The sequence below is a fragment of the Loxodonta africana genome, chromosome 27 (genome assembly GCF_030014295.1).
Source record: "Loxodonta africana isolate mLoxAfr1 chromosome 27, mLoxAfr1.hap2, whole genome shotgun sequence".
Lineage (NCBI taxonomy): Eukaryota > Metazoa > Chordata > Mammalia > Proboscidea > Elephantidae > Loxodonta > Loxodonta africana.
This window is the reverse complement of record NC_087368.1, coordinates 31,171,228-31,198,325: the sequence shown is the minus strand read 5'-3', so window position 1 is coordinate 31,198,325 and position 27,098 is coordinate 31,171,228. Positions and strand designations below refer to the sequence as shown.

Below are 27,098 nucleotides of genomic sequence, written 5' to 3'. Positions count from 1 at the left end.
TATGCCAATTGAGCTAGATTGAACGGAGTCTTGAAGGCTCAACATGGACTTGCTAGCCAGGAAGGGAAGGGTGTTCCAGGGATAGGAGAGGATGCGTGCAGAGGCACCAATCCGTGGTGTTTGGGGGAGATTTTGAGTAACTCTTTGTGGCCATAGTACAGGACATGTTTGGAAAAACACAATTGGGAATGGGACCAGAAGGATAGTTAATGGAAATTGTCTTTCTTAAGCAAGTATTTATGGGATTTGGTGATGTAATATTGTACCTCCTCCATGCTTTCATCTTTCCAAATTGATGAAGGGGAAGGATTAAGAGGTCCAAAACAAATGGGAACCAACACTTAGTCATGTTTTCCAGGTCATATGTTGAGTTCTAACGCCTGTTGCTTATTCTAGAGTGCTCCAAGCTCCCGAAGCCGAAGTCTCACTTTGCTCCCCCATGGAACACCCAATTCTGCATCTCCATGTAGCCCAAGACACCTCATTGCGGGGGCCCCCGGTGTTGTCACAGTCACGCATCACAAGTCGCCTGCAGCCGCCCGAAGAGCCAAGAGTCAGTATCCTGGACAGCTTCACGAAGTCAGAGAGGTAGGCTATGTTCTCTTACTAGGTTGTGTGGTCCATGGGAGCTGGGGGCCATGGCTGCTGCTCTGCCAATTTCTCTCTTCCTTCGTTTCATCTTGATTTATGAAGAGAGTGGACCCCACAGCCATGGCATTCCGTCCTGGTTAAAAAAAAAAATCGTTTTTGTTTCTTTGGTTAAGTAAGTTGTTAGCAAGCCCACACACACAAAAAAAAGAATGGAAGTACAATCAGATATGGCAAAGAAAAAAAAAAATGGCAAAGAAAAGACAGTACAAAATAATAATCAGGAAATAATTTAGGGATATTCTGAAGCTTGGGAAGCGTTAGACCTAAAACTTTTGCCCGCTCTCTCCTGCCCTTCTTCACTTTTCTTCCTGAAGTGCTTCTCTTCCTTCTTTCTGACAGAACACACTCAGGAGTAGTGTGGGGTAGCGTAAAGAGATTCTCCTTGGAGTCAGAAGACTCTCTTGTTTTAAGAACAAGTCTTTAAACAGCACTAAATCTCACTTTCTGTACCTGTAAAATGGAAATAACACAGACTTTATCATCTTTTCAAAGGAGCCCTGGTGGCACATTAGTTAAGTGCTTGAATGCTGACTGAAAGATTGGTGGTTTGAATCCACCAGCCGCTGCACAGGAGAAAGATGTGGCAGTCTGCTTCCGTAGAAATTACAGCCTTGGAAACCTTATAGGGCAGTTCTGTTCTGTCCTGTAGGGTCGCTGTGAGTCGGAATCGACTGGACAACAACGCATTTTTTTTTTTTTTTTAAATCACCCTGTGAAGGGTGATGCAAGGATCACTCATAATAACGCACATAAAAACCCTTCAGCTGGAAGTGCCTTAGGAATGTGATGTGGGGTTGTGTTTTATTTTTACACTTGCTAAACTGGGAAGCCAGGAGTTTTGGGCCTCCCCAGTGATATGATCCCTTAGTGTTCATGCCATCGTTTGCAGCTATTGTTGAGAATAAACTCTGTGTATAAAAAAAAAAAAAAAAAACTGTGTATAGGAAATAAATAATGCTGGTCTTGGTTGCCTAACCTCGTCGAGTGCTCAGGTTATTTTGACCTGCAGTTGGCTTGTATACAGACCAGCTGTTTTCTCAGAGAAGGTAGCACAGCCCTTCCTCTGTCGTGCAGGAGAATGCGACTCGAGGATAGGATTTCGGTGCTGCTTGAGTCGACGTGCATCTTGTTGTATTTTTTAAATGCATGAGCCAGGTTAGGTAGTGCTCTGTTGGCTGACTCTTTTGGCCTGATTTCTGGTGCAGGACAGAAAATCTAAAAATCTTCTGAATCAAATCTGTAGATGCCTGTGGAAGACGTTTCTTTCTTGGTAGATTTATACTTGCGTATACTGTTCAGTGCCTGTGAAAAAAAGGTACCGAGACAGAATTCTGAAATGTGAATTACAGGTAAGGTGCTCGCCTTGGAATACCTAGTCACTCTGGCATTTTAAAAAAAAAAAAAAAGCTTGGCTATTAGCTGAAATTCGTTCCATTATCTGATAGGATGAATGGTTTTGCACATACGTATATTGCCTTTCACTTGTCACAGCACCTGCTCAGGACGCTGTAAACCGTAACCTTAACTGGTTGCCATGAAGTCGATTCTGACTCATAGCGACCCTATGGGCCAGCGTAGGACTGCCCTGTAGGGTTTCCAAGGAGCGGCTGGTGGATTCGAACAGCTGAACTTTCAGTTAGTAGCCAAGCTCTTAACCACTGTGCCACCAGGGCTCTGTATTATGGAAAAATTTCAAATATACACAAAAATAGGATAGTATAATGTACCCTTCTCCCAGCTTCAACAGTTTCAACTTTATGTTCTTGTCTTCATCTATTTTCCTCTAGCCACCCTCTCCCCTGCCCCTTTTTTTTTGGTCTAGAGCATTTTAAAGAAATCCCTCAGCGTTGTATCACTTTGCCATCGCTAGGAAATGGTTCAGTATTTATCTAACAGATAGGAATTCAAACAAACAAAATTTAACCATTTGCCATCATCCCACTTTTCTGTAGATCTTGTTGTAGATGTTTTTACAAGTACTTTAAAGACTACAGCCTTAAAAAAAAAAAAAGAGTTGAAAGTTCATGGTATTTCACAAATTCTTTTTATTTTATTTTAATGAATCTCTGTTAACCTTACCGTTATGACTGATGATGGTGGGCCTGCCACTTACGAGGAGAAAAAACAATGGGATGGTTTATGGATGATGAGCAGTGGCTTTCATAAAAGTTGAGGCACTTATCGCTTGGTATGTAATTGCATTTGGTTCAATATAATGCCAACGTCTTTTCTACCTCCTTTTTTTAAAAATATCAAGTTAAAAAAAGTATATATATATGGTCTTTGTAGATTAAAATATTTAATTGTATGAAGTATATAATACAAGTATATATTGCAAAAGAATATGAAGAAAAAATCAATTACTATAATCCTATCTTCCACAGATAATGACTGTTAATTTTCAGTGCCTTGACTTCTGAGGTGTTTTTATATATATGCCTACATTTATAGATAATATAAGAACTCTCTATCAGTATGAGCTGCAGTTTGTGAATAATTACATGTACGTTGCCTTTTTATCATTCTGTGGGAGGGAAACATTGAAATTTCCTGTGGAGTTTCATTATAAAAAATAATTAGGCAAAACATCTCCATAGCCATTTTGATGTCTTTTTTTGTACTCTTGGGAAGCAGTATAACACTTCAGGTGATTGCTTTTGTATACCTATGACCTTTCTTGCTGAAAACTGTGAGTTTGTTGACGTGTGTGCAACACTGGTGTTGGAAAGAAGTGTTTAGCGCCAAACCCTTCTGACAAAAGAGTTGAACGTTTTGGTTCTTGGGTCGCGTGTCTGTCTCCTCTTCTGACTGGAGAAGTGTAGCTGTTTTGTGATGTCTGATATTTTCTGATGTGGAGAAAGCCACCTTGGGAGGTATCTTAGCAAATTTCACTCATACCAGAAAGTTCTTCAGTTCTAAAAGTATATTAGTTTCGGAATACCAAGGTCTCTGCTTTTAGATGCCAGTGTATTTATCTATAAGATAAATACAGTGAGGAAAATGGAGTGCATTTTTATTTCAGCTGTAGAGAGAAGATAAACTTGAGATCACTGAAGCGATGAGGGAAATCATACTTAAGACAGATGTGCCTGAATATCTAAAGAATAAAAGTCATACAGCCAAAGGCAATTGAATAAATATTAAATGGAATACCACAGCATGGGTGAAAATAATGGGACAGTTTAAAAGATTAAATGGTTATCATCCAAAATATAAAGAATCAAAATACCAAAGGTCGGTACCCAAAGTTCCCTCAGGAAGCAGTCAGGAGGGATGGAGATGGGGAGTTCTAGCACAATCTCATTGCAATGAACGAGCATAATCCTCACTAGCAATTCAAGAAATGAAAAATAAAGCAACTTGGTTGATCAAATTATCAGAAACAATTACAAAGCCATTATTGGTGGGGGTGTTAAGAAATGATGGGACTACTGTGTATTGTCTTTTTGCTACAATCTGGTGACAGAAGATAACTAAATTTGAAACAGAATTGTGTGTTGCCATTGACCCATAATTTTCTTTTGGGGACTGTTACAGGTTGAATTGTGTCTTCCCGAAATATGTGTTTTAAATCCTAACCTCTTTGCCTGTGGTTATAATCCCCTTGGGAATGGGTTGTCTTTGTTATGTTAATGAGACAGGGTTAGTGTAGGTTGTATCTTGAACCAGTCTCTTTTGAGATATAAAAAGAAATTAAACAAGAAAGCAGAGCAGAGATAGGAGAAGAGAGATGCCAAGCCATGTGATGATCACCCAGGAGCAGAAACTCAGAAGAGACAAGGACTTTCCTCCAGAACCAGCAGAGAGAGAAAGCCTTCTACGAGAGCCAGCACCTTGAATTAGGACTCCTAGCCTCCGAAAATGTGAGAAAATACATTTCTGTTTGTTAAAGCCACCCACTTGTGGTATTTCTGTTACAGCAGCATTGGATAACTAAGACACAATTTGGTACCAAGGAGTGGGGGTGTTCATATAACAGATATCTAAAATGTAGAAGCGGTTTTGGAATTACGTAATACGTAGAGGCTGGAAAGGTTTTAAGGTGTCTAACAGTAAAAGCCTAGATTGCCTTGAAGAGACTGTTGATAGAATTATGGATGTCCAAGGCAATTCTGGTGAGGACTCAGAAGAAAGTGAGGAGAGCTATAGAGAGAAAGTCTCTATCGTCTCAGAGAATACACATGGTGCTGTCAACAGATTGTTGCTAGAAATGTGGACATTAAATGTGCTTCTGGTACGGCTTTAACAGAAAATGATGAACATGTTATTGGACAATGGAGGAAAGGTGATGCTTTTTATGCAGTGGCAAGGAACTTGTCTAAACTTTGTTCAAATGTTTGGTGAAAGGTAGAACTTGAAAGTAATGAGCTTGGATATCTGGTAAGGAGATTTCTAAGATCCTAAAGGTGCTGCATGGTTTCTCCTTGCCACTTAAGTAAAATGCAAGAGGAAAGAGAAGGACTTAAAAATGAACTGTGCAAAATGAAAACAGAACCTAAAGATTTAGAAAATTCTGTTGCATAAACTGAGAACACATGTCCTAGAATGTTCGCCAAGGATGTGGCTATACAATCTTTTGTGAAAGAGATGAAGCCTGTGACTGATAGGTTTTCTGCTGCAGTAGTTGGTTAGATCTATCAGCTTGGACTGAAGGGGACAGAAAAAGAATGAAAGGAGAGAAAACTAAGTTGCCATTGAGTTGATTCAGGCTCATTATGACCCCATGTGTGTCACATTAGAGCTGGGCTTCACAGGGTTTTCAAGGGGTGATTTTTTTAGAAATGGATCCCCAGGCCTTTCTTCCGAGGGGACTTGGGGTGGACACAAATCTCTAACCTTTCAGTTAGCAGCTGAGTGCTTAACCGTCTGTGCCACCCAAGGCAAACCCTCAACCATATTTTTAGCAACTCTTTCCTTGTGTTTTAATTATTTTTCTAATCTCCCCACTAGTCTATAAACTCTTTCTCCAAAGGCATAAGCCCGTCAATAATAGTAGCTACTATTATACGAACATATGTGGAAACCCTGGTGGCGTAGTGGTTACATGCTACGGCTGCTAACCAAAGGGTCGGCAGTTCAAGTCCGCCAGGCGCTCCTTGGAAACTCTATGGGGCAGTTCTACGCTGTCCTATAGGGTCGCTATAAGTTGGAATCAACTCAATGGCCCTGGGGTATTATACGAACATAATATTTCATAGGTATTGAGATCTTACGTGCCACGTACTGTGCTCAGTGCCTCACTTGTGCTATCCTCATGTCAACCCTGAGAGGTAGACACTGTTATTGTCCCTGTTTTACAGACAGGGAAACTGAGGCATAAAAAAGCAAAGAGATTTATCAGTCCAGTTTAAACAAAGACACAGAACCAGGAGATTTATTGCAAGGCATTGGCTTACGTGATTGTGGGGCCTGGCTAGGCAGGTCCGAAATCTGTAGGCCAGACAGGAGCTCTCAGGCATAGGCTGGTGAAGGTGTTAGCTGCAGGCAGAAGTTCTTCAGGGAAGCCTCATCTCTACTCTTAAAACCCATTGCCTTGGATTTGATTCAGCTTATGGTGACCCCATATGTGTCAGAGTAAAACCACGTTCATGGAGTTTTCAATGGTGAATTTTTTGGAAGTAGGTTGCCAGGTTTTTTTTTCCGAGGTGCTTCTGGGTAATGGACTTGAGCCTCCAGCCTTTTGTTTAGCAGGTGAGCATGTTAACCATTTGCATCACCCAGGGCCTCCACTCTGCTCTTAATTAAGGCCTTTTAATTGAATCAGATCCGCTGCCATTGAGTTGATCCAACTCATAGCAACACTGTAGGACAGAGTAGAACTGCCCAGTAGGGTTTCCAAGGAGCTGATGGAGGATTCAAACTGCCGACCTTTTGGCTAGCAGCTGGCTCTTAACCACTGCACCACCAGGGCTCCAACTGAGTCAGGCCTACCCATATTTTCTAGGCAATCTCCCTTACTTATTGTGAACTTTACTCACACCTACAAAATACCTTTGTGGAAACATCTAGATCAGTGCTTGATGCAGTACCTGGGTACTGTACCCTAGCCAAATGAGCCCTGGTGATGCAGTGGTTAAAGCACTTGACCGTGGTTTGAGTGGAGAAATCAAAAAGAACATCACAAGAGGTCACATAGATATTAAGTGGTTGATTCTGGCCCAGAAAGTCTGTCTCCAAAGTCCACGTTGGTAACCAGACACTTAATATGCCAAGTGCCAATTCCTGTGTTGGGAGCTGCTAGGCAATGGCTGCCAAGAGCATGGCAGTCTTTGCTCTCCTAGAGTGTGGCATAGACTGCTGCCCTCTGTATCTCTCACTCCTACGTAGCCCCTGGCATGTGTGAATGAGTCACCAGGACACAGCACTTTTTAGGAGGAAGGGCATGGACCTTGATTCAGGTCCTTGGGGGCAAGTCATACCGCCTCTCAGTTTTCCTTTCTTTGTCTATGTAGGTGGAAATACTGCAATTTAACTTCTTCTGTTGTTGTGGGTGGAGGAGAAAGCACCAGAGTAGAGCATTAAGTAGGCGCTCAAGCAAACGATCAGAGATTCCTGAACATGTCAAGGTGACGTTTGAAAAATGGAAAATACCAAAAGCTGATATAATAGCTCTGCTGGCTTGTCAGGTTGGCTTGCCAAGAGTAGAGAGAGGAGGGGGCAGCCTAGAAGTGGCGCCTAACAGAGGAGCCCTCCTCTTTGTCCCCACTCCTTTGGGGAGCCACAGCCCCAGCTATAGCAGCAGTTCAGTTGTACCAGGGATCTACTTCCTTGTTGCATACCCTGAGTGTAGGCATACCCTTCCCTGAAAACGTGGGCCCACCAGTCCCAACAGGTGTGCGCTTGGCAGAATACGAGGTGGTGGTGGTTGTTAGTTGCCATCAAGTTGGCTCCGAATCATGGCGACCCCATGCACAAGACAGCGAATGTTGCTGGGTCCTATGCCATCTTCATGAGCATTGGCATGTTTGGGTGCATTGTTGCGGCCACTGTGTACTTTGAGTGCCTTCCAACCGAGGGGACTCGTCTTCCAGCACTATATCAGACAGTATTTTGTTGTGATCCACAGGGTTTTCATTGGCTAATTTTTGGAAGCAGATTGCCCAGGCCTTCCTTCCCTAGTACACGTTAGCCTTGGACGCTTCACTGAAACCTGTCCACCTTGGGTGATCTTGCTAGTGTTTGAAATGCCAGTGGCATAGCTTCCAGCGTCACAGCAACATGCAAGCCACCACAGTATGACAAAGTGACAGACAAGTGGTGGAAGTCCAGGGAGTCCTGGTTAACTGGTTAGTTTGTATAGGACATGCTATGATTAGTTCCTGGAGACTGTCTGCCAGTAACACCAGTAGCTTCTGAGAAGCCTCTGAGCACTTTCCACCCTAGCAAGTACTGATAAAAAGGTTTGTGTGGTTAAATTGTGACCAGCGTACTGAGCTTTATACCATGTGACTGTACCAACCTGACCAAAGCTGATTAGATCAGCTCTTGCTGCCTCGTCCCATAGCTCGCCGTTGGCCTGTGAGGTGGTCTCAAGGGGGAGCTCCATCCAGGAGGGCCTCTGAGTTAGATTAACTGCTGAGTTGGTGTGTGAATGGGAAGCATGCAGAGGCTCAGAGGCGCAGAGGTACAGAAGTAGTTAGAAGCTGCCAACAGTTGGAGTACAAGCAGCCTAGTCACAAGACGATGGGCTCCTACAGGTGGTATGAGGACATAAAACTTGTTATGGCTTCCTGTTTTGTTGTTGTGTGCCCTCGAGTCAATTCCAACTCATGGTGACCCTAGAAGACAGAGTAGAACTGCCCCATAGGGTTTCCAGGGAGCGGCTGGTGGATTTGAACTGCCAACCTTTTGGTTACCAGCGATAGCTCTTAACCACTGTGCCTCCTAGATGTCTTATTCCCCCTTGTGGTCTTACTGGATGTTTCTATCCCCTAGGGTCCCCTGACCATGTTCCTAGAAAGCTAAATGAGCCTGACCAACACTGGTCAAACTTAGCTATTGGACCAACTTAGTTGCTGAACACTTACTCAGGGTCCAGCACTGATCTCTGATGTGGGGGATGAAGTAGTACATACAGCCTGGCTTTTGTCCAAGGATGTGATGATCTACTTGGTTGGTTAAACTTTGCTGAAAATTATTAGATGTTTGCTTGGCTACCAACCGAAAGGTTGGTGATTCTAACCAACACACTGGCTCCATGGGAGGAAGACCTGGCAACCTGCTTCCATAAAGATGACAGCCAAGAAAACCCTGTGGGGCAATTCTACTCTGCTAGATGGATTGCTGTGAGTTGAAATGAACTCAGTGGCAGCTGGCGACCCGGTAGTTAACAGCAATAAGAATTTACCAGAAGGCGAGGCCAGTATGTGGGCTGGCTGACCAGCCAGGTGGACCTCCATTCTGTGGGCTCCACAGGTCATCTCTGGAAGAATCACTGCTGAATTCAGCATCCAGGTAGACTGAATTTGTGCCTTTCTTGCTTATGACTAGAATGTTCTGAATAAGGTTATACACAGGGGAGAGTATCTGTCTCTCCTCTCTGGCTTGCAGAAAATTCATGGTTTGGATGCCTTTTGCGCTCAGTAGGATGCTAAGTGAAAAGTTCTTTCATGTCACAGGTGATTCTGTGGCAGAAAAGGCTGTTGTGCCTGTTTTCACCTCGTGTGGCAATTTAATACAAGATGCCCTCCTTCAAGTGCTTTAAGACCTCGAGATAATAAAATATTTTGGATATTGAGTGAGTGGGCAAGGAGGGAATTTAACTAAGTTCATCCCATGGCACTGAAGCCAGCCTTGATATATCTATGTTTTCTGATCCTGTTGGAGATTTCTGCAGAGTATGAGATCCTCCCGGCCCCCTGCAGCGGCGCAGTCTGTTATTTCAGGCTAAAACAGATTCTCTCTTCTCGAAAACCTAGTCGTCTTGTTCTGTTTTTAGCAGAAGCAGGCTACTCTGGTTGTTCCCCCTCCCGCCCCCATCAAGTATACCTGTACATTATCAGCTTGGAGGTTTAAATACTGTGGTTTGCTTGCTAGGCAGCTTCCCTAGCCACTTCTCGGCCATCCAGCCAGGACCTTAATTGCTTATTACATTCATCTGAATTTTCTCTAGCTCTTCCTTTTTTTGCATCTGCTTTTATATGACAGGTTGAGCGTTATAAGCTGCCCTGCCTATTACTGTATGACAAAACTCCCCAAACTTAGCAATCATTTATTTTGCTCAGGAATCAGCTATTTTGGGCAGGGCTTAGTAGGAGGACTTGTCTGGAAGGATGATTCGAAAGCTTGGGGACAGGAACAGCCAGAGGCTGACAGGTATCTTTCTCTCTTCATGAATTCTTGGGGCCACTCCATTTTGACTCTTCAGCTTGGAAAAATCAGGGTAGTGAGATGTCCTATGTGGCACCTTAAGGCTCCAAGAGCAAGTGTTTCTGGGGACAGGAAGTAGAAGTTGCCAGTTTCTTAAACTTTTGCTTGGAAATTGGTGCACTGTCATTTCCACTGTATTTTATCGGTCATAGGGCAGTTACAGAGCCTACCCAGATTCAAGGGGACAGGACATTGACCCCAATCCTCCAATGGGAGGAGTGGCAGAGAACCTGTAGCATCTTGTAAGATACAAGCAAACCATATGTGTATCTTCTGTATGTAAATGAAGCCTGAAGAGCCCCCACGTCCTTTTCTCTTTATCCTTCACCTCTGGGATTTGAACCCTTGTGAAGCTATGTTTTTTATGTCATAGTGTTGAAGATTATTCCATTTTTGACTTTGTGTTGGTGACGGTGCATATTCCATTTTTGACTTTGCGTTGGTGACTGTGCGAAGAGCCGTCCCGCACATGTTCCAAGCTCTTGCCTTTGTTTTCGACTTTGGAAGCCCAGGCTTCACAGCATGGCTGGCCTGGCCTCACAGTTGGGGTGCCTGTCCTCTGTGTCTGGAGTGGTTCCAGTCCAGCAGGATTTTGTCAGGTACACAGAGAGTCTGCCCTGAGCCCTGGCACTCCCTCCTGCCACCTTTAACCTGTTCTAGGGTGAGAGAGGCCCTGAGGAGAGTTGGCTGCGAGCCTAGGCTCTCTCAGAGATTCTGGCTCAAGGCTAGTTAAACCTTGAACAGTGGCCCAGCCTAGAAGCCCAGGTGGTGCAGTGGTTAAGCACTTGAGTACTAACTGAAAGGTTGGTGGTTCAAACCCACCAGCAGCTCCATGGGAGAAAGACCCAGCAATCTGTTCCTATAAAAAAAATTATAGTCTAGGCAACCGTATGGGGCAGTTTTACTCTGTCACATGGGGTTGCTATGAGTTGGAATCGACTCAAAGGCGTCCAACAACAACAACAGTGACTGGGCCCAGTGCATGTACCCTTCGAGTTCTGGCTGTGCCGTGATGATTCCCTTGGATGGTACAATTCAGTATATACCTGCATACGTGAAGCCAGCTCACACTTACTGAATGCCTTATCCTGTGAAATAGGTTTCACTCCCACTGGACAGATGAGGACATTGAGGCTTAGAGGGCTAAGACAGACACTTCAGCTCATGCAAATGGGAAATGGCAGTACTGGAATTTGAACCTGGGGAAGGCTTATTCCGGAACCCTGCTCTTAACCATGTACACACAAAGCCCGATGTAGGTGCCCCTGCCCCCTCCCTACCCCAGTTTGCCTCCGTTTCTAGGTGGTAACTAGGCAGGAATGGTGCTCCCAGCATCTAGCGCAGAATTTGCACAGACGGTTCATTTTGTGTGTAATTCTCAGGTCGTATGTGGTATTAAATGGCAATAACAGGAAGTTTTTGTTTTCATAGCTTTCACTTATATTAACGCTTTTGTTGTTTTATTAAAAAAAAAATGGCAGAGAGAAAACAACTCTGCCTGCGTTCTGTAGGTAGTAAATGAATAACTGGTGTGGGCTACAGTGCTGGGTAGAGACCCATGTGAGGGAATGAGCCTGCCTCCTGGGTCCACCGGCTGCCCTGTGACCCCAGAGTGGGTCCTTGACCTTTGTTCCCACCTGTGAAATGAAGGTGCCAGGCGGGGTCACCAGCTTGAAGATGCTTTGATCATCTTTAAATCAGAGCTTGATGCCGCAGTGACAAGGACTTGATAGGATTTCTTTCCAAAGGTTATTCTTACCTCCAGTTGCTGCTTTCATACTTTTATGATTTTTCTGTCCAGTACAAGGATATACAGTAGTTTTCAAATGGATCTGTGAAGAAAATGTTTGTATTTTTATTTTTGGAGAGATTCCCTATATATCTTATATGTGTGTGTATGTGTATATATGTGTGTGTTTATACACATATATAACTGTATACCAAAAGCCAAACCCAGTGCCGTCGAGTTGATTCCGACTCACAGTGACTCTATAGGACAGAGTAGAACTGCCCCATAGAGTTTCCAAGGAGCGCCTGGCGGATTCGAACTGCCGACCCTTTGGTTAGCAGCCGCGGCACTTAGCCACTTCGCCACCAGGGTTTCCATATAACTGTATATGTGTATATAAATTCTTATTCTTTGTATTGGAGAGATTCCAATATAAAACATACGATATATGATTTACATTGATTGTCTAGTAGGGAGGAAATAAGAATCATAAATGTAAACAAAAACTTGTATCCTATAATTTTGGGAGAAAAACTACAACTTACATCATTTTAGTACAGATTTTTATCTCCAACAGAGAAATAATCGTCTTTCTGACACGTTATCGTGGAAATCATTTTTTTTGCCTGTCGTATAGCTGTACCAGCACACCTCCAGGATAAACATCAGATGGTGTAACACTTGAGAATAAGAGGAGCTGAGGTGAGGATTTCTCGCTGACAGGGAAATTGTCACAGGAAGGAGCGTTGTTTAGAATTTACTAACATTTAGGCACGTAAATCACAGCAGTAATGCTTCATAATTACACAGCGCCTTTCATTTGCGGTTTTAAAAAGAATTTATAGACCAACTTGTGAGATGTGACAGTTGTATTAAACTCTGTGCTTGGGATATATTGACAGAAAATTCCAGAGCCAGAATCTGGATGTGAGGAAAGCACCAGCTGTGGCCGTGCCCTCCAGTCCTGCCTTGGGGGGAGGCCCGGAAGTTGACTGACCATCAGGTTGTGTGTCTCGTAACAGTTTGGCCATTTGAAATCTGGAGTTACCTTTGTCCAGAGGTAATTTCTATATTAAATTTATTTCTTTATAGTTAAATTAGAGTATTGAATTGTTAATAAATGCACAAGGACCAAATTTAGAAGGTGCGTGCATATTTATAGAGAGATGTTGGCCATACGTTGACACAAGTCTTGCCCGACTCCTCTTGTCCACCTCCTACCCTGACCAAAAGTAACCACTATTATAGCTTCTTGTGTGTTCCATACATGTATCAACATATATGTTTATGTGTACCTGTATGTATATGTATATTCTTAGGTTTAAAAAATAGATCTTCCTGTTTCAAACACCAACTGTAGCTTATTATACACACTGTTATGTACTTGGTTGTGTTGTATTACAGGCTTGGCTTCTTTCCTTTGGAAATAGGTCCTTATCAAGGACTGCCTTCTGTAAGAACTGCCTCTCTCATTTTAATGTCTATGGAGTGCTCCATTGTATGGATAAACCCTAACATACTTCCTAACTTCTCTCTTGATGAACCATTAAGGTGTTCCCAACATTTTGCTTTTACGAACAGTGCTCTAAGGAAGAGCTATGTCCCTGAGTCATTTCACAAAAGTCTGGTGGATCCCTAGGCACAGTTCACAGACGGAGAATTGCTCCATGAAACCATTTACACCACTCCCAAAATGCTGGGGAGTGCCAATTTCTGACACTCCATGGACTCACTGTGCTATCATACTGTTTGACATTTTGTCAATTGGCTAGGGAAACATGGTACCTCCTGATTTTAATTTAAATTTCTCTTAAGTGCTGTTGAGCATCATTTCATATTTATAAGAAAACTCTTCATGTTCTTTGCCCATTTTTATTTCATATGTGTTCCTTTTCTTACAAATAGTCTAGGAATTATCTTTGAGTTCGTCATTGACTTGCCAGCAATGTGTTTTTTTTTTCCCCCAAGGAAATTAACCTTTCCTAATTTGCCAGCTATATTTTGAATGTCTTTTTTGCTGTGTTGACTTTTTAAAATTTTTTTGTAGTCAATTTACCAATCTTTTCTTTAGAGCTTTAATGTTCTGTGTCATAGTTATAAAAGTTCTTGGCTGCTCTTGGATTATTAAAAAAAAAAAAAAGTATTTTCAAATACTATTATGGTTTCATTTTTTAAACAGCTTTATTGAGATATGATACATACCACAAGATTCGCTCCTTTTAAGATTACAGCTCAATGAGTTTTAGTACATTGATGTAGTTTTCGCAGTATCACCACGGTTCAGTTTTAAAACACTTCCTTCACTATGGTTTTATTTTTATATTTGAATTGTGTTTCAGCTGGAGTTTATTTTGGTGTGAAGAGAGAAGGGAGTTCCTTCCACTTTGTCTTACTTAGCCATCCAGGCTTCCAACGCTGTTTATTGACTAGTTCATCTTCTTCACCACTGATATTTCAGTGCCATCTAAATTACATACTAAATTATGTATTTGGATCTGTCTCTTTTTTCTCATTGATTTGTTGGCCTGTTCGTTGGCCAGAGCTATAATGTTTTAAATATTGTCACTTTAGAGTATGTCTTCATACCTGGTAAGGCTAGTATACACTACTGAGCTTAGTCATAGCTTGTTTCAGCTGTTGGATGGTTGTTTCTCCATAAGACCTTTAAAAACAGCTTGTCTGGTTCTAAAAACACCACAGTGCCACTACCCTGTCAGCATTTTTATTAAGATTGCATTAAATTCATATATTAAGGACTGACATGTGAACGATACCCTTTTTTGGGAGTATTGGGGCATAGCTATTCATCTTTCAACTCACTTCGGTGTTCTTTTGTGCCCTCAAGCATTTTAAAGTGTACAGATCCTACGAGTTCCCTTTTATTGCTCAGTATTTTATCCTTTTGGTTGCTGTTGCAAGTGAGATTTTGTTTTCATTATATTTTCTGCGTGATTTGGTGACGTGATTGGGTGACTTTTGAATAGGGAGGCTATTGTTTTCTGTGGGTTGAATTTATTCCCAGAAATGTAAACAAATTCTCTGTTTTGTTATCGTTTCCCTGTATACCTTGAGTTTTCTAGGTATAAAACCTTATCTGTTGCTAACAGTGATAATTTTACCTCCTCTTCTGATGTGTATTAATTTCTTTCAATAATTACACTGGCTAGTATCGCCAAGATAATGTTAAGTTGTAGTGGTGATATTGCTCTTCCTTGTTTTAGTTCTGATTCTGCAGAAAACGCTCCTAGTTTCCCCATTAGGCATGAAATACACACATATATTTTTACTTGACTAAGTGTTTTTTTAGGGTCCCTGGTGGCATAGTAGTTAAGAGCTTGGCTGCTAACCAAAAGGTTGGCAGTATGAATCCACCAGCCACTCCTTGGAAATTCTATGAGGCAGTTCTCCTCTGTCCTATGAGATCGCTATGAGTTGGAATCGACTCAACGGCAATGGGTAAGCATTTTTAGAAACTTAGAAGTTATTCATTCCTTCATTTGATAAATATTATTGCAGGCCTACGATGTGCCGGGCAGGATTCTAGGCTCAGGAGGCCTGATGGGAGGTGAAACAGAGACACAGACCCTCTGCTGTCAAGAAGCTTAAAAGTCTAGTGGAACAGACAGAAACAGAAATCAAATAATAAATAAATGTCAGGTTCTGTGAAATAAAGACACAGAATAGAGAACGATGCAGTGAATTTAGCTAGAATGGTCAGAGAGGAATGTAAATTTTTCAAGTGTCTTTTATTTTTTAAATTTTTTTATTAATTGTGTCTTTTTGTTTTTATTTCATTTGAAAATTTGAATGCATTAGATCTCCTCTGGGTCCCTTTCCCCCTGCAAGTCTCCAGCATTTTTCCCAGCCATGAGGACTTCAGTGCAAACCCAATGGTTGACTCGCCCCCTAAGTCCACGGCTTGGTATTTGCTTGTTTTCATATTATTTCCAGCAAATCGATTGTTTAAGAAATGAACTGAATTTGAGAGTAGGGTAATTTATCACCTTGGATAGAGATACTGTTGCTAAGGCAACTGGCTACACTCAGGGACCACAATCTCCTCATGTGACACCTGATAAGATCTCGCATCCTTGTGAGCCTTCCCCAGCCACCCGCTCTCCTTGCTTGCTTCAGACCAGGGAAGCCTTTGTGTACCTTTTCTCTCTCTGTTGGCTTCTGGAACATTCCACCTTTGTCTCTTTTCTTTGGTCCTCCTTCCTCCAACCCTGTCAAGCTGCCGGGAGGATAGGAGTGAGACAGGGGCTTATGGCTTTAGTCTTGGTGACAGTACAGGGTGAATGCAGAGTAATGGCTGCTTCCCTCCACTGTACCACCTGGATCCAGGTGACCAGTCTTGAGCGATGCTCAGGGTTATTGTAGCTAGTTGCTCAGCTGACCAAATCGGGGTAGAAATGTAGACTGTGGCACCTTCATTCTTTATAATTTAGGGCAAATGGCTCTCCCATCCCCTGTGTTGTTCTTTGTCGGTAAAGATGAAGTTATTAAAGCATTATGGCCCACCATCTGTATTCCAATTCTTAAATAATTTCTTAAATGCCCTGGTGGCACAACAGCTAAACACTCAGCTACTAACCGAAAGGTTGGTGGCTTGAACCCACCCAGTAGCTCTGCAGGAGAAAGACCTGGTGATCTGTTCTAATAAAGATTCCTGCCTAGGAAACCCCATAGGTCAGCTCTACTGTGTCACACGGAGTTGCTATGGGTCAGAAATTGATTTGATGGCACCTAACAACTACTTTTTTTTTTTTTTAACGACTACTATCACTACTATTACATTCTTATTTCTTATTCTTTCTTCCCTAGAAGAGTTTGATTCTGAATTTGGGAAAACCATGTCTTACTGCCTCCACTGTTACTGCTGTGGTCCCAGCCACCGTCATCTTGTCTTTTAACTGTCCTTGCTTCTGTCCTTGGCCTCCATCCTGTATTCTCCACCCAGCAAGATAAGGTACATGTCAGATCGAGTAACTGTTGAAAAGCTCCAGTGGAGGTCATGGAAGCTCCATAGACATGTCCAAACTCCCTGAGGGACCAAATTACTGCGCTGAGGATTGGGGACCATGGTCTCAGGACATCTAGCTCAACTGACGTAGCTTATAAAGAAAATGTTCTACATCCTACTTTGGTGAGTAGTGTCTGGGGTGTTAAAAGCTTGTGAGCAGCCGTCTAAGATAACTCCATTGCTCCTACCCTGTCTGAAGCAAGAGATAATAAAGGAAACCCAAAGACACAAGGAAAAGATTAGTTCAGAGGACTAATGGACCACAACTACCACAGCCTCCACCAGACTGAGTCCAGCACAGCTAGGTGGTACCTGGCTACCACCATTGACTGCTCTGACAGGGATTACAATAGAGGATCCCTGACAGACCTGGAGAAAAATATAGAACAAAATTCCAACTCACAAAACAAAACAAAACAAAACACCAGACTTACTGGTCTAGCAGACACTGGAGAAACCCTGAGAGTATGGCTCCTGGACTCCCTTTTAACTCAGTACTGAAGTCATTCCTGAGGTTCACCCTTCAGCCAAAGGTTAGATAGGCCCAGGAAACAAAATGAGACTAAAGGGGCATACCAGCCCAGGGGCAAGGATGAGAAGACAGGAGGGAACAGGAAAGCTGGTAACGGGGAACCCAAGGTCGAAAAGGGGAGAATGTTGACATGTCATAGGTTGGTAACCAATGTTGCAAAACAATATGTGTATTAATTGTTTAATGGGAAACTAATCTGCTCTGTAAACCTTCATCTAAAATATAATTACAAAAAAAAGAAAAGAAAAGCTCCAGTAGCTTTTGACTGCACCTACAGTAAAACCCCAAATCCCAGCCATTGGCCTGCAGGGCTTTATCTGACCAGGCCCCTGGTTATGTCTCTGAACTCATTTCTTACCACTCCCTCAATGCTGTTTTCTGGGTTCCACCACACAGTAGAGAGCCTGATTTGGACTTTTCAGCCCCCAGAACTGTGAGAAAATACATTTCTGTGCTGTAAGGCCACCCGCTTGTGGTATTTTATGTGAGAGAAGCACTTGGAAGCTAAGATTGTTCTTAGTTTGCTGCTTCTTAGGTTTGTTTTGAGGGCTAACAGAGAAAGGCATGTGAAGAGCTTAGAACAGCGCCTGACGCTTAGTAAGGTCTCTGTAAGGATGACATACTGCTGTTGTCATTGTCATCATCTTTTTCATCATCGCTGTCACCTTCGTCATCGCTCGAAGTCTGTAAATCTCCTTGGGGAAGAGCTGCTCTTTCTTCTTGTTGAGTGATCTTGGGAAGGTCTGCCTGAATCTGCTGACCCTGTGGATCTCAAAGAGAATTTTAATTTTTTCTTAAGTTTTAAAAATATTTTATTGTGTCTGGGTGAAAGTTTACACAGGAAATTAGGTTATTTAATGATTTCTTTTTTTTTATATACATATTTTTCAGTGACATTTGTTACGTTCTTCACAATATATCAGCGTTCTTGTTATTTCCATTTTGGTGGTTCTGTTGCCATTAATATAGCTTCCCTCCATCCCACCCCCATCTTTTCATCTTTGGTCTAGGGTAAATGTTAGCCTTTTGGTTTCAACCAGATAATTATTTTGAGAAGCATAGTACTCACAGGTGGTGTTATTTATTTTAATGGGCCAATCTGTCCTTTGCCTGAAAGGTGACCTGTGGGAGTGGCTTGAGTTCCAAGTTTAAACAGTATCTCAGGGCCATAGTCTTGGGGCTTTATCAACCAGTCTGGCCTTTTTATGGGAATTTTGGTTTTGTTCTACATTTTTCTCCCATTCTATCAAGTCTCTGATCAGAACTGTTGATAGTGGTAGCCGGGCACCATCTAGTTCTTCTGGTCTCAAGGTAGTCATGTAGACTAGTGGTTCTGTAGACTAGTTTCTTCTTTGAGTCTTTGATTTCCTCCTCTCTAGCTCCAAATGAGTAGAGGCCAATAGTTGTATCTTAGAGGGCTGCTCGAAAGCTTTTAGGCAACTAGGATGTAGGACATTGTCAAAGAGATTTTTTTTTCTTACTTAAATTTTATTTTATTTTTGGTGAAAATATACACATCAAAACATGCTCCCATTCAACAATTTGTACACATATTGTTCAGTCACATTGGTTACATCTTTTACATTGTCTGAATATTCTCGGTATTTCTGCTCTAGTTGTTTCAACCCCACTGTCCTTAAACTTCTTATCTACGCTTTGGAGTTACTGTTGTCCCTTTGGCCTTGTAGAGATAATTTTTTTTTTTAAAGTGCAATAAATAAAGATGATATTCTTTACTCTTTGAACTAAACTGCTTGTTTATTTAAAGATGACATTAGGGAACAGTTTCATTTCAAGGTTTGAAGAGTACCCCAGAGCAATAGTCTTGGGGGTCAAAGAGAATTTTTAAAAGGAAGGTACATTTATATTTTACAGACGCTTTTTATCTGTTAAATGAGGTGTCTCTGTACTTGGCATTTTAACATACTTTGGTATTTAATGTGGATTGTTGCTCTTTAAGCCTTGCCCATAAGAACAAGTAGGCCTAATTTGTTAGTTGAGCATGCATGAAGGAGTGAACCCATTCATTAATCATTCCAGATTATATAAATAAAAACACGTATGACTGAACACTCATGGGAAGGTGGGAGAATGAGGAATATGAGGCACTTCACAGTCGCATTTACTAGTTTCTTTAAGCTCATAATAAAAGTCTTCGTCTATGTGAAGCTCTGAGCTTCTGGAAGGGCACGCTGTAGATGAGAGAACAGGAGGTATTTATTTAGTCAGCCCTTCACCTGTGCTTAAGGAGCTCCGGTGGCCCAGTGGTTAAGTGCTCAGCTGCTAACCAAAAGGTCAGCAGTTTGAACCCAACAGCAGCTCCACAGAAGCAGCATATGGCAGCCTGCTAGCACAAAGACTGGAAACCCTGTGGGACAGGCCTGCTCTGTCCTATAAGGTCACTATGAGGTGGAGTTGACTTAGCGGTTAACGAGTTTGGTGTTTGGATGTGAGGTTGAGAAGCCCTGGTGGTGCAATGGTTAAAGCACTTGGCTGCTAACCAGAAGATCTGAGATCTGAGCTTACCAGATGCTCTGAGGGAGAAAGATATGGCAGTCTGCTTTTGCAAAGATTACGGCCTTGGAAACTCTATGGGACAGTTCTACTCTGTCCTACAGGGTTGTTATGAGTCGGAATCGACTCCACAGAAACGAGTTCCACGTGGCAGCTACTGACTTGTCCACAAGACCCACATTTCAGGTAATTAGTATGAGGGCCTTCTGTGAAGAGAGAGTGCTGCACATTCCGAGAAGGGGTTAACACATGTAACGTCTTGGCAGGTTGTGGATTTTGCTTCAAAGCTTCCTTCCAAAGGAGGAGCCTGAAGTAACTTGCACAAAATAATTTGAGTAGTTCATTTTTAAAGAAACCACAAACCCATTACGATTCATACTTTTTAAGTGTGAGCAAAAAGATACTTCTTGAAGCTGAGAATGATACATCAGTCCCCAGGACCTTTAAAAAAAAAAAAATCAACAATAGTAGTGATGAGTTTGGTCCATGATGTTGAAAACCAGAAGGAAAGTCGGGCGTGATCGTGAGAACCTAAGTCGTTAGGGAGTTCGATCGTTAGGGAGTTCGATGTTCCTTTGGCGGTAGCATGGCTTGTTTGAATTAAAATCTAAATCATTCCCACTGAGCAAGACATACAAAGTGAGACTTGATCATTTAAAGAGTCCGAATAAATTGCAGACCCGAGCACATTTGGTCTTGGGAAAGTGAAGTCTTAAAGTTGAGTAACCTCTGAAATAGCTGAATTTTTTCAGCTTCAGTTGGATCACTAGTGTTGCTGTTCATCGCTGTTGGCAGTCAGCACGGGGTTTGCTGGTTGAACCCTCTGACTCCTGGTGAAGGGCCTTTGGCAGGATTATTCTGTTGTAACCACTGTGGGGGCGGGGAGCTCTCCCTTTAATGGTGCTGGGCCAGAAAGGTGGCAGGTAATTTCGAAGCAAGTAATTCTGCTTGTTAAAACAAAAAGCTCTAGATATTTCTTTTCCTTCTTCTGTCCTAGTATAGAGGAGCCCTGGTGGCACACTGGTTAAAGCACTCAGCTGCTAACGGAAAGGTGTACAGTTTGAGCCCACCAGCCGCTCCGCTGGAGAAAGACATGGCAGTCTGCTTCCATAAAGATTTACAGCTTTGGAAATCTTATGGGGCAGCTCTATAAGGGTCACCATGAGTTGGAATCAAATTGATGGCAGTGGATTTTGCTTTTGGGTCCTAATACGTGTCTACTTAGTTTTTGGAACACACTGCTTTTTTGTTAATTGATGATGACATCGTTTTTTTTGTACTGGAGACCAACTGGCTAATTCAGAATTTGGACCTCTATGTCAAACTGATGGCTTTGAATTTCTGCTGCTGACTTGCTGAGGGACCTTAGACATGTTTCATAACCTCTCTCTACCTCATTTTCCTAATATGTAAAATGGGGATAATATCAGAATTCACTATCGGGATTAAAAATGACTTATGTTGGTAGTGTCAGATTATAACCCATAAAAAAAAAAACCATAAAAATCCCATAGGATAAAATAAATATCCGTGATTCACGCTGATGTAAATACTTGAATAAATAAGTGGGGGAGAAGAAAGAACTCTTCCTTACAGTAAAATTTCAATTAATAAATGTAGAAGGAATGAGAGGAATAAAAAATTACCTTTGGGCCAACACCATAGTACTACTTGTTGTAGGGACAACCATTGATGGATACTAACATTAGTGGGTGAAGTATGGTGAGAAACTGGTTGTTTGCTCCCTTTGTATAATTCCAAGAAGTGTTTTGTCTTAGTTACCTGGCACAGCCATGACCAAAAATACCACAAATGGGCAGCTTTAAAGAACAGAAGTTGATTTTCTCACAGTTCTGGAGGCTAATAGTCTGAATTCAGGGTGCCAGCTCTAGAGGAAGGTCTTCTTTGTCTCTTTTAGCTTCTAGTAAACCAAAAAAAATCAAACCCATTGCCGTCGAGTCGACAGCTTCTAGTAGCTGTCAGCAACCCTTGGCATTGCTGCACTTGTCGATGGGCCTGCCTCTGTCTTCACATTGTGTCTACCCCTCTGTGTGTCTGTGTCTGTTCTGCTCTTTTTATAAGACAACACTCAGAAGGGATTAGATTTAGGACCCACCCTACTCTGGTATGACCTCATGAGCATAAAAAAAGAAAACCCCGATTTCCAAACAGGGTCACATTTATTACAAATCCAGGGATTAGGACTTCATCATAACTTTTTCGGGGACACAGTTCAACCCGTAACATCTTTGTAGAGCACCTCGAGTATTGGTTTCCATACCTTCAGCCTTACCCCTTGCTACCCGTCAGCGAATAAAGTCTAGCCCCTAAAAGCACAGGGGTAATAGTCCTGTCATAACTCTAGGGCATGAGAAGTTGGTGGGGCATCTCCTAGCGTAATACACCGTTGAGGGCTTTCATGGCTCTTAGTTTCTAAGCTGGTTCTTTTTTTTCCTTGCAGTGGAATTTGCTAGCTCTTGTAGGAAGACCTTTCTCGATGTTGACCCAGGTCCTTGCCTACAGTGCGAACGAGGCCACGGCTATCGATTTGATCCCTGCAGGGGTAGACCCTGGAGGCTGGTCCTGCTGAAGCAAGCCTCTGCTCAGAAGTTGACTTCTGATTTGCCCACTCTCCTAGTAAACACTCAGAAATGACCTGATTGTTGTTTTGCCCCTGGTTAGCAAGGCAGGTGGAAGCCAGAATCTCTAGAACTTTGGCATGGCAGGAGGTTATAGCCTACTGTCTCCATGTGGTCCAGGGTCAACTTTTCTTGCCTATTAGTCCTCCATCTGCTCGGGTAGAGTCTGCAGGAGCTGCTTGTCTCTGTAGGAAACGTCAAACTCAGAGCCTGGAACACTCACGCTGTGGAGATACACATGCCGTCCTATACAAACTGGTTTAGTTATAACTGAGGAAGGAGAGTCCCCATCCCATGCTCCTAGAAAGTTGCTAGTTCTCGAGCCTGACATTCAACCTCCAGGGACCTGTCAGAAAGTCAAGATGGCGAATCCTAAGCCTCCCCAGCCCTACTAGACAGCCCAGTTATGGAAATGCCTGTAGCATTATCTTTATCTATAAAGAGCACTTAAGAGGTTAACTTTTTCTTTTTTTGGTCAAGGGGATGATAAAGGATTATCTTATAGCTGAATTAAAATCTAAGAAAATTAATGAAGCCTGAAGCACGGTCCTTATTTTAGGCTCACATCAGAAAAACCTAACATGAAAAGCCAAAGGGCATGAAAAAAACGGAATTATTCTGATAACCTTTTTCTTATTATAGACACTTAATTTTGGTGTCGTCTTAACTCTTATCAGTATGGTTTTCTTTTTTTAAATAAAATTTGAATGTGTACCGTAAGTTTTTATAGCATATTGAATTTTATGATGCGGCTACGAAATTTAACTTATTCCCCAAATGTGGTTCATTGGACGGCTTTCCTTGCTGTAAACCGGTGTGGTTTTGTGATGATTGTGTATTCCTGTAAGCAGTGGTGCTTTACCAGCCCATTTGCTTTCAGTAAGAGAAGGTGCTTGGAAGGATGGAAAAGGAAACAGTTTTTAGATTGAGGGTTTATCATTAGTTGACAGCCTCTGGGCAGAAGTTCTTTTTATTAGTGTCTTAGTTATCTAGTGCTGTTATAACAGAAACACCACAAGTGGATGGCTTCAACAAATTTATTTTCTCACAGTTTGGGAGGCTAGAAGTCCAAAGTCAGGACGCTGGCTCTAGGGGAAGGTTTTCTCTCTGTTAGCTCTGGAGGAAGGCCCTTGTCTCTTCATCTTCTGCTCCCTGGTCCTTGGAGATCTCCATGTGTCTTAGCATCTGTCTCTGCTCTGTTTGCTTGTTTAATCTTTATATCTAAAAAGATTTTATTGACTCAAGATACAGCCTGCACTAATCCTGTCTCATTAACATAACAAAGACAACCTATTGCCAAATGGAATTATAACCACAGGCATAGAGGTTAGGATTTACAGCACATATTTTGTGGGGACACAGTTCAGTCCATAACAGTTAGCACACCCGTGAGGGGTTGGGACCCGGGCCTTGTTTGATGGCATGGGCTTCTGTATGGCAGCCTGGTGTCTGGACTGGGTCAACAGGTTTCTGAGACTCAGCATTATTACCTTTTCTCTGTTCTCCCAGACACTTGGGCTTTAATTGTACTTAGGTGTGATCAGAGACGGCATAGTACAAGAAATGTTGTTGCGTCCTTGTCCCATCGGGCTCATTTGGTGACCTGAAATAGTTATTGCGATTCCCACTTGGAAAAGGACAGGAGAGAATGAGGAAGGACCTTCCATTTTAGAAATACATGGGTTGTACTAAGACTGCACTACGCTTAACACCTCATCATCACGTGATTCACACCAACATGAGAAGTTGGGCAATCACTAAAATTATTTATCTGCTCAGAACTTCTTGCCCTTATACCCTTTGCATGACCGAACTGAACCCAGGCAGAGGGCATTAGAGAAAATAGAACCTTTTGCTTGTAGGTTTAAGCTTTGAGGTTGCTGCTTAGGAATTGGGTAATTTGGAGTAAGTAGCTTAAGTTCCTCCAAATTATGAGGAATTTGGAGGATGAGCTGTGCCCTGCAATGATCTTTATTTTACAAACAAGGAACTGGAGGCCTGGAAAGGTTAACTTGCCTCAAGGTCATGTTGATAATAAATGTGGAGCTGTAATTCAGACTTGAGATGATTGCCTTCTAAGCCCACACTGGTGATTGTGGCTGTAATATAGTCTTTCACTCTCTCTTGGCATATCTGAGAATAGGACCCAGACGATAAAAATGACATACCTCTCAAGAAGCATCAAATGAGATCAAATTCAAGAAGAGCCTTGCTTGTAAAAGACCTTCTTCCATCTGCCTTAGGTTGGCAGTTTCTGCAATTCAGACACAAACTCTTTGCATAGAGAAATTGAAGACTCCTCCTCCCTCCCTCCCCCACCCACATTAAATAAAATAGGAAGTAGATGGGATCTCTTTAGATGTTTACTTTGTTGGAACTGAGTATAGCATTCTGCAGGGTAGATCAGCATGGTCCAATCAAAATAGAATGTGAGCTATATATGTAATTAAAAAATTTCTACTAGCCACCTTAAAAGTAAAAAGAAACAGATGAAATTTAACCCAATGTATCAAAATGCTATCATTTCAACATGTGATCAGTATTAAAAACTATGAGATATTTGCATTCTTTTTTCATATTGTTATCACTTGCCATCGTTGGCTCCAACTCATGCGCAATAGAGGGAAACGTTGCCTACCCCTGGCCATTTTCATAATCGTTGGTATGCCCGAGTCCATCGTTGTGGCCACCGTGTTTTTTGAGCGTCTTCCAACCTAGGGGACTCATCTTCCAGCACTGTATCAGACAGTATTCTGTTGTGATCCGTTAGGTTTTCAGTAGCTAGTTTTAGGAAGCAGAACACCAGACCTTTCTTCCTAGTCCGTCTTAGTCCAGAAACTTTGCTGAAACCTGTCCACTATGGGTGACTCTGCTAGTATTTGAAATACCACTGGCATAGCTTCCAGGATCATAGCAACATATAAGCCACCACAGTATGACAAACTGACACACAGGTGATGGTTTTTCATGTTAAATCTTGGAAATTCAGTTTATATTTTACACACACTGCATAACCTCAATTCAGACCAGCCATGTTTCATGCACTCAGTAGCCTTCTGTGGCCAGTGGCTACCATATTGGACCGTGTAGAGGTAGGTATATGTCTTAAGACAGCCTTGCAGGCAGCTTCTTGTTTCTAGATCCAGAACCTGCAACAATTTGTGTAAAAGTGAAAATTGTTTCAGTTCACAAAACAGACTCAATGTATGAAGATCCCAGATTGTGGTAGCTAAAAAGAGCCATAGCTATTACTTTTCCCAGTGTCTACCCACCCCCTTGCCCTTTCACAGACGAGGCACTGAGGGTCAGGCAGAAGTCTGAGGTCACACATGAGTTATTGGCTTTGCCAGGACTCAAACCCAGTTGAACTTTCTGATGCACTGTATCACAGAAATGGCAAAAACTGGCCATGACTCACCTCAGTGTTCAGATGGAAGAGCTGCGTTTTTATTTTATATACCTCCTCTTGTGTGGAAAAATGGCTGTGACCCTCTACAGGGTTCACAGAAGTTGTAGAGTGGAGAAATGGAAACATCCTCTGAGACCAGCTGGTTCAACTTCATTTTCTATCCTGGGCCCTGAGGATCAGGGAGGTTAAGTGGGTTGCACGAAGTCACGGGGTTGGGTCTCTTGACTTGAAGCTGTTATTTTGCCATCGCAGTAAGGGGACGATCACAGGAATCAGTGGCTTTAAAACACCACAGTGTAAAGGCGGGAAATGCCGTCTAAGTGCTCGGGGTTATTCGTTTAGTATCTTTATATATATTTTTTGAAAACTTGAGCTTCCTCCCAGCCCTGAAGTAATTTGCAAGGTTTGTTCATCTGCCTGGGAGCATCCTGTGTGAAAAGGAAGTAAAATGTTTTGCTTTGTTTTTATTTTTTGGGGGGGGGGGTAGGTAAGGGGAGGCAGGAGGGAGGGTCATTACTGCTTGAAAAGACCATGAATGAAGTTGACACTTTCTGTGTTGGAACGCTGTCTTAGTCGTCTTAGTCATCTGCTGTAACAGAAATATCACAAGTGGATGGCTTTAACAAAGAGAAGTTTATTCTCTCATAGTCTAGGAGACTAGAAGTCTGAATTCAGAGTGCCAGCTCCAGAGGAAGGCTCTCTGACTCTGTCGGCTCTGGAGGAAGGTCCTGTCATCAATTTTCTCTGGTCAAGGAGCTTCTCAGCTCAGGGACCCTGGGTCCAAAGAATGTGCTTTTCTCCTGGCTCCTGTTTCTTGGTGGTATAAGGTCCCCATGTCTCACTGCTCGCTTCTCTCTTTTATATCTCAAAAGAGATTGATTTAAGATACAACCTAATCTTGTAGATTGAGTCCTGCCTCATTAACATAACTGCCAGTAATCCCACCTCATTAACATCACAGGTAGGATTTACAACACATGGGATAATCACATCAGATGACAAAATGGTGGACAGTCACACAGTAATGGGAATCAAGGAGCAGCCAAGTTGACACACATTTTGGGGGGGGGACACAATTCAATCTATAACAAACACCTAAGGCCAAAGCCCCTGGTGGGTGGTGTTCCCATACCAGGAGAGTGGCCAGCTCTAGGAAATGGCCTACAGCAGTAGTTCTCAACCCAGGCTTTTAGCAACATCTGGAGACTTTGGCTGCTGGTGTCTGGTGGGTA

The 27,098-nt window shown here is 42.4% G+C and overlaps 1 protein-coding gene across 1 annotated transcript in view; it reads left to right on the top strand.

Moving 5' to 3' along the window:
* The window catches only part of OSBPL10 (oxysterol binding protein like 10), a 207,875-nt gene that overhangs the window by 50,995 nt on the left and 129,782 nt on the right, over positions 1-27,098 (top strand). The window contains exon 3 of the mRNA XM_023554884.2: positions 397-588. Within this exon, the coding sequence (XP_023410652.2) occupies positions 397-588 (192 nt within the window). The remainder of the gene's footprint in view (positions 1-396; positions 589-27,098) is intronic.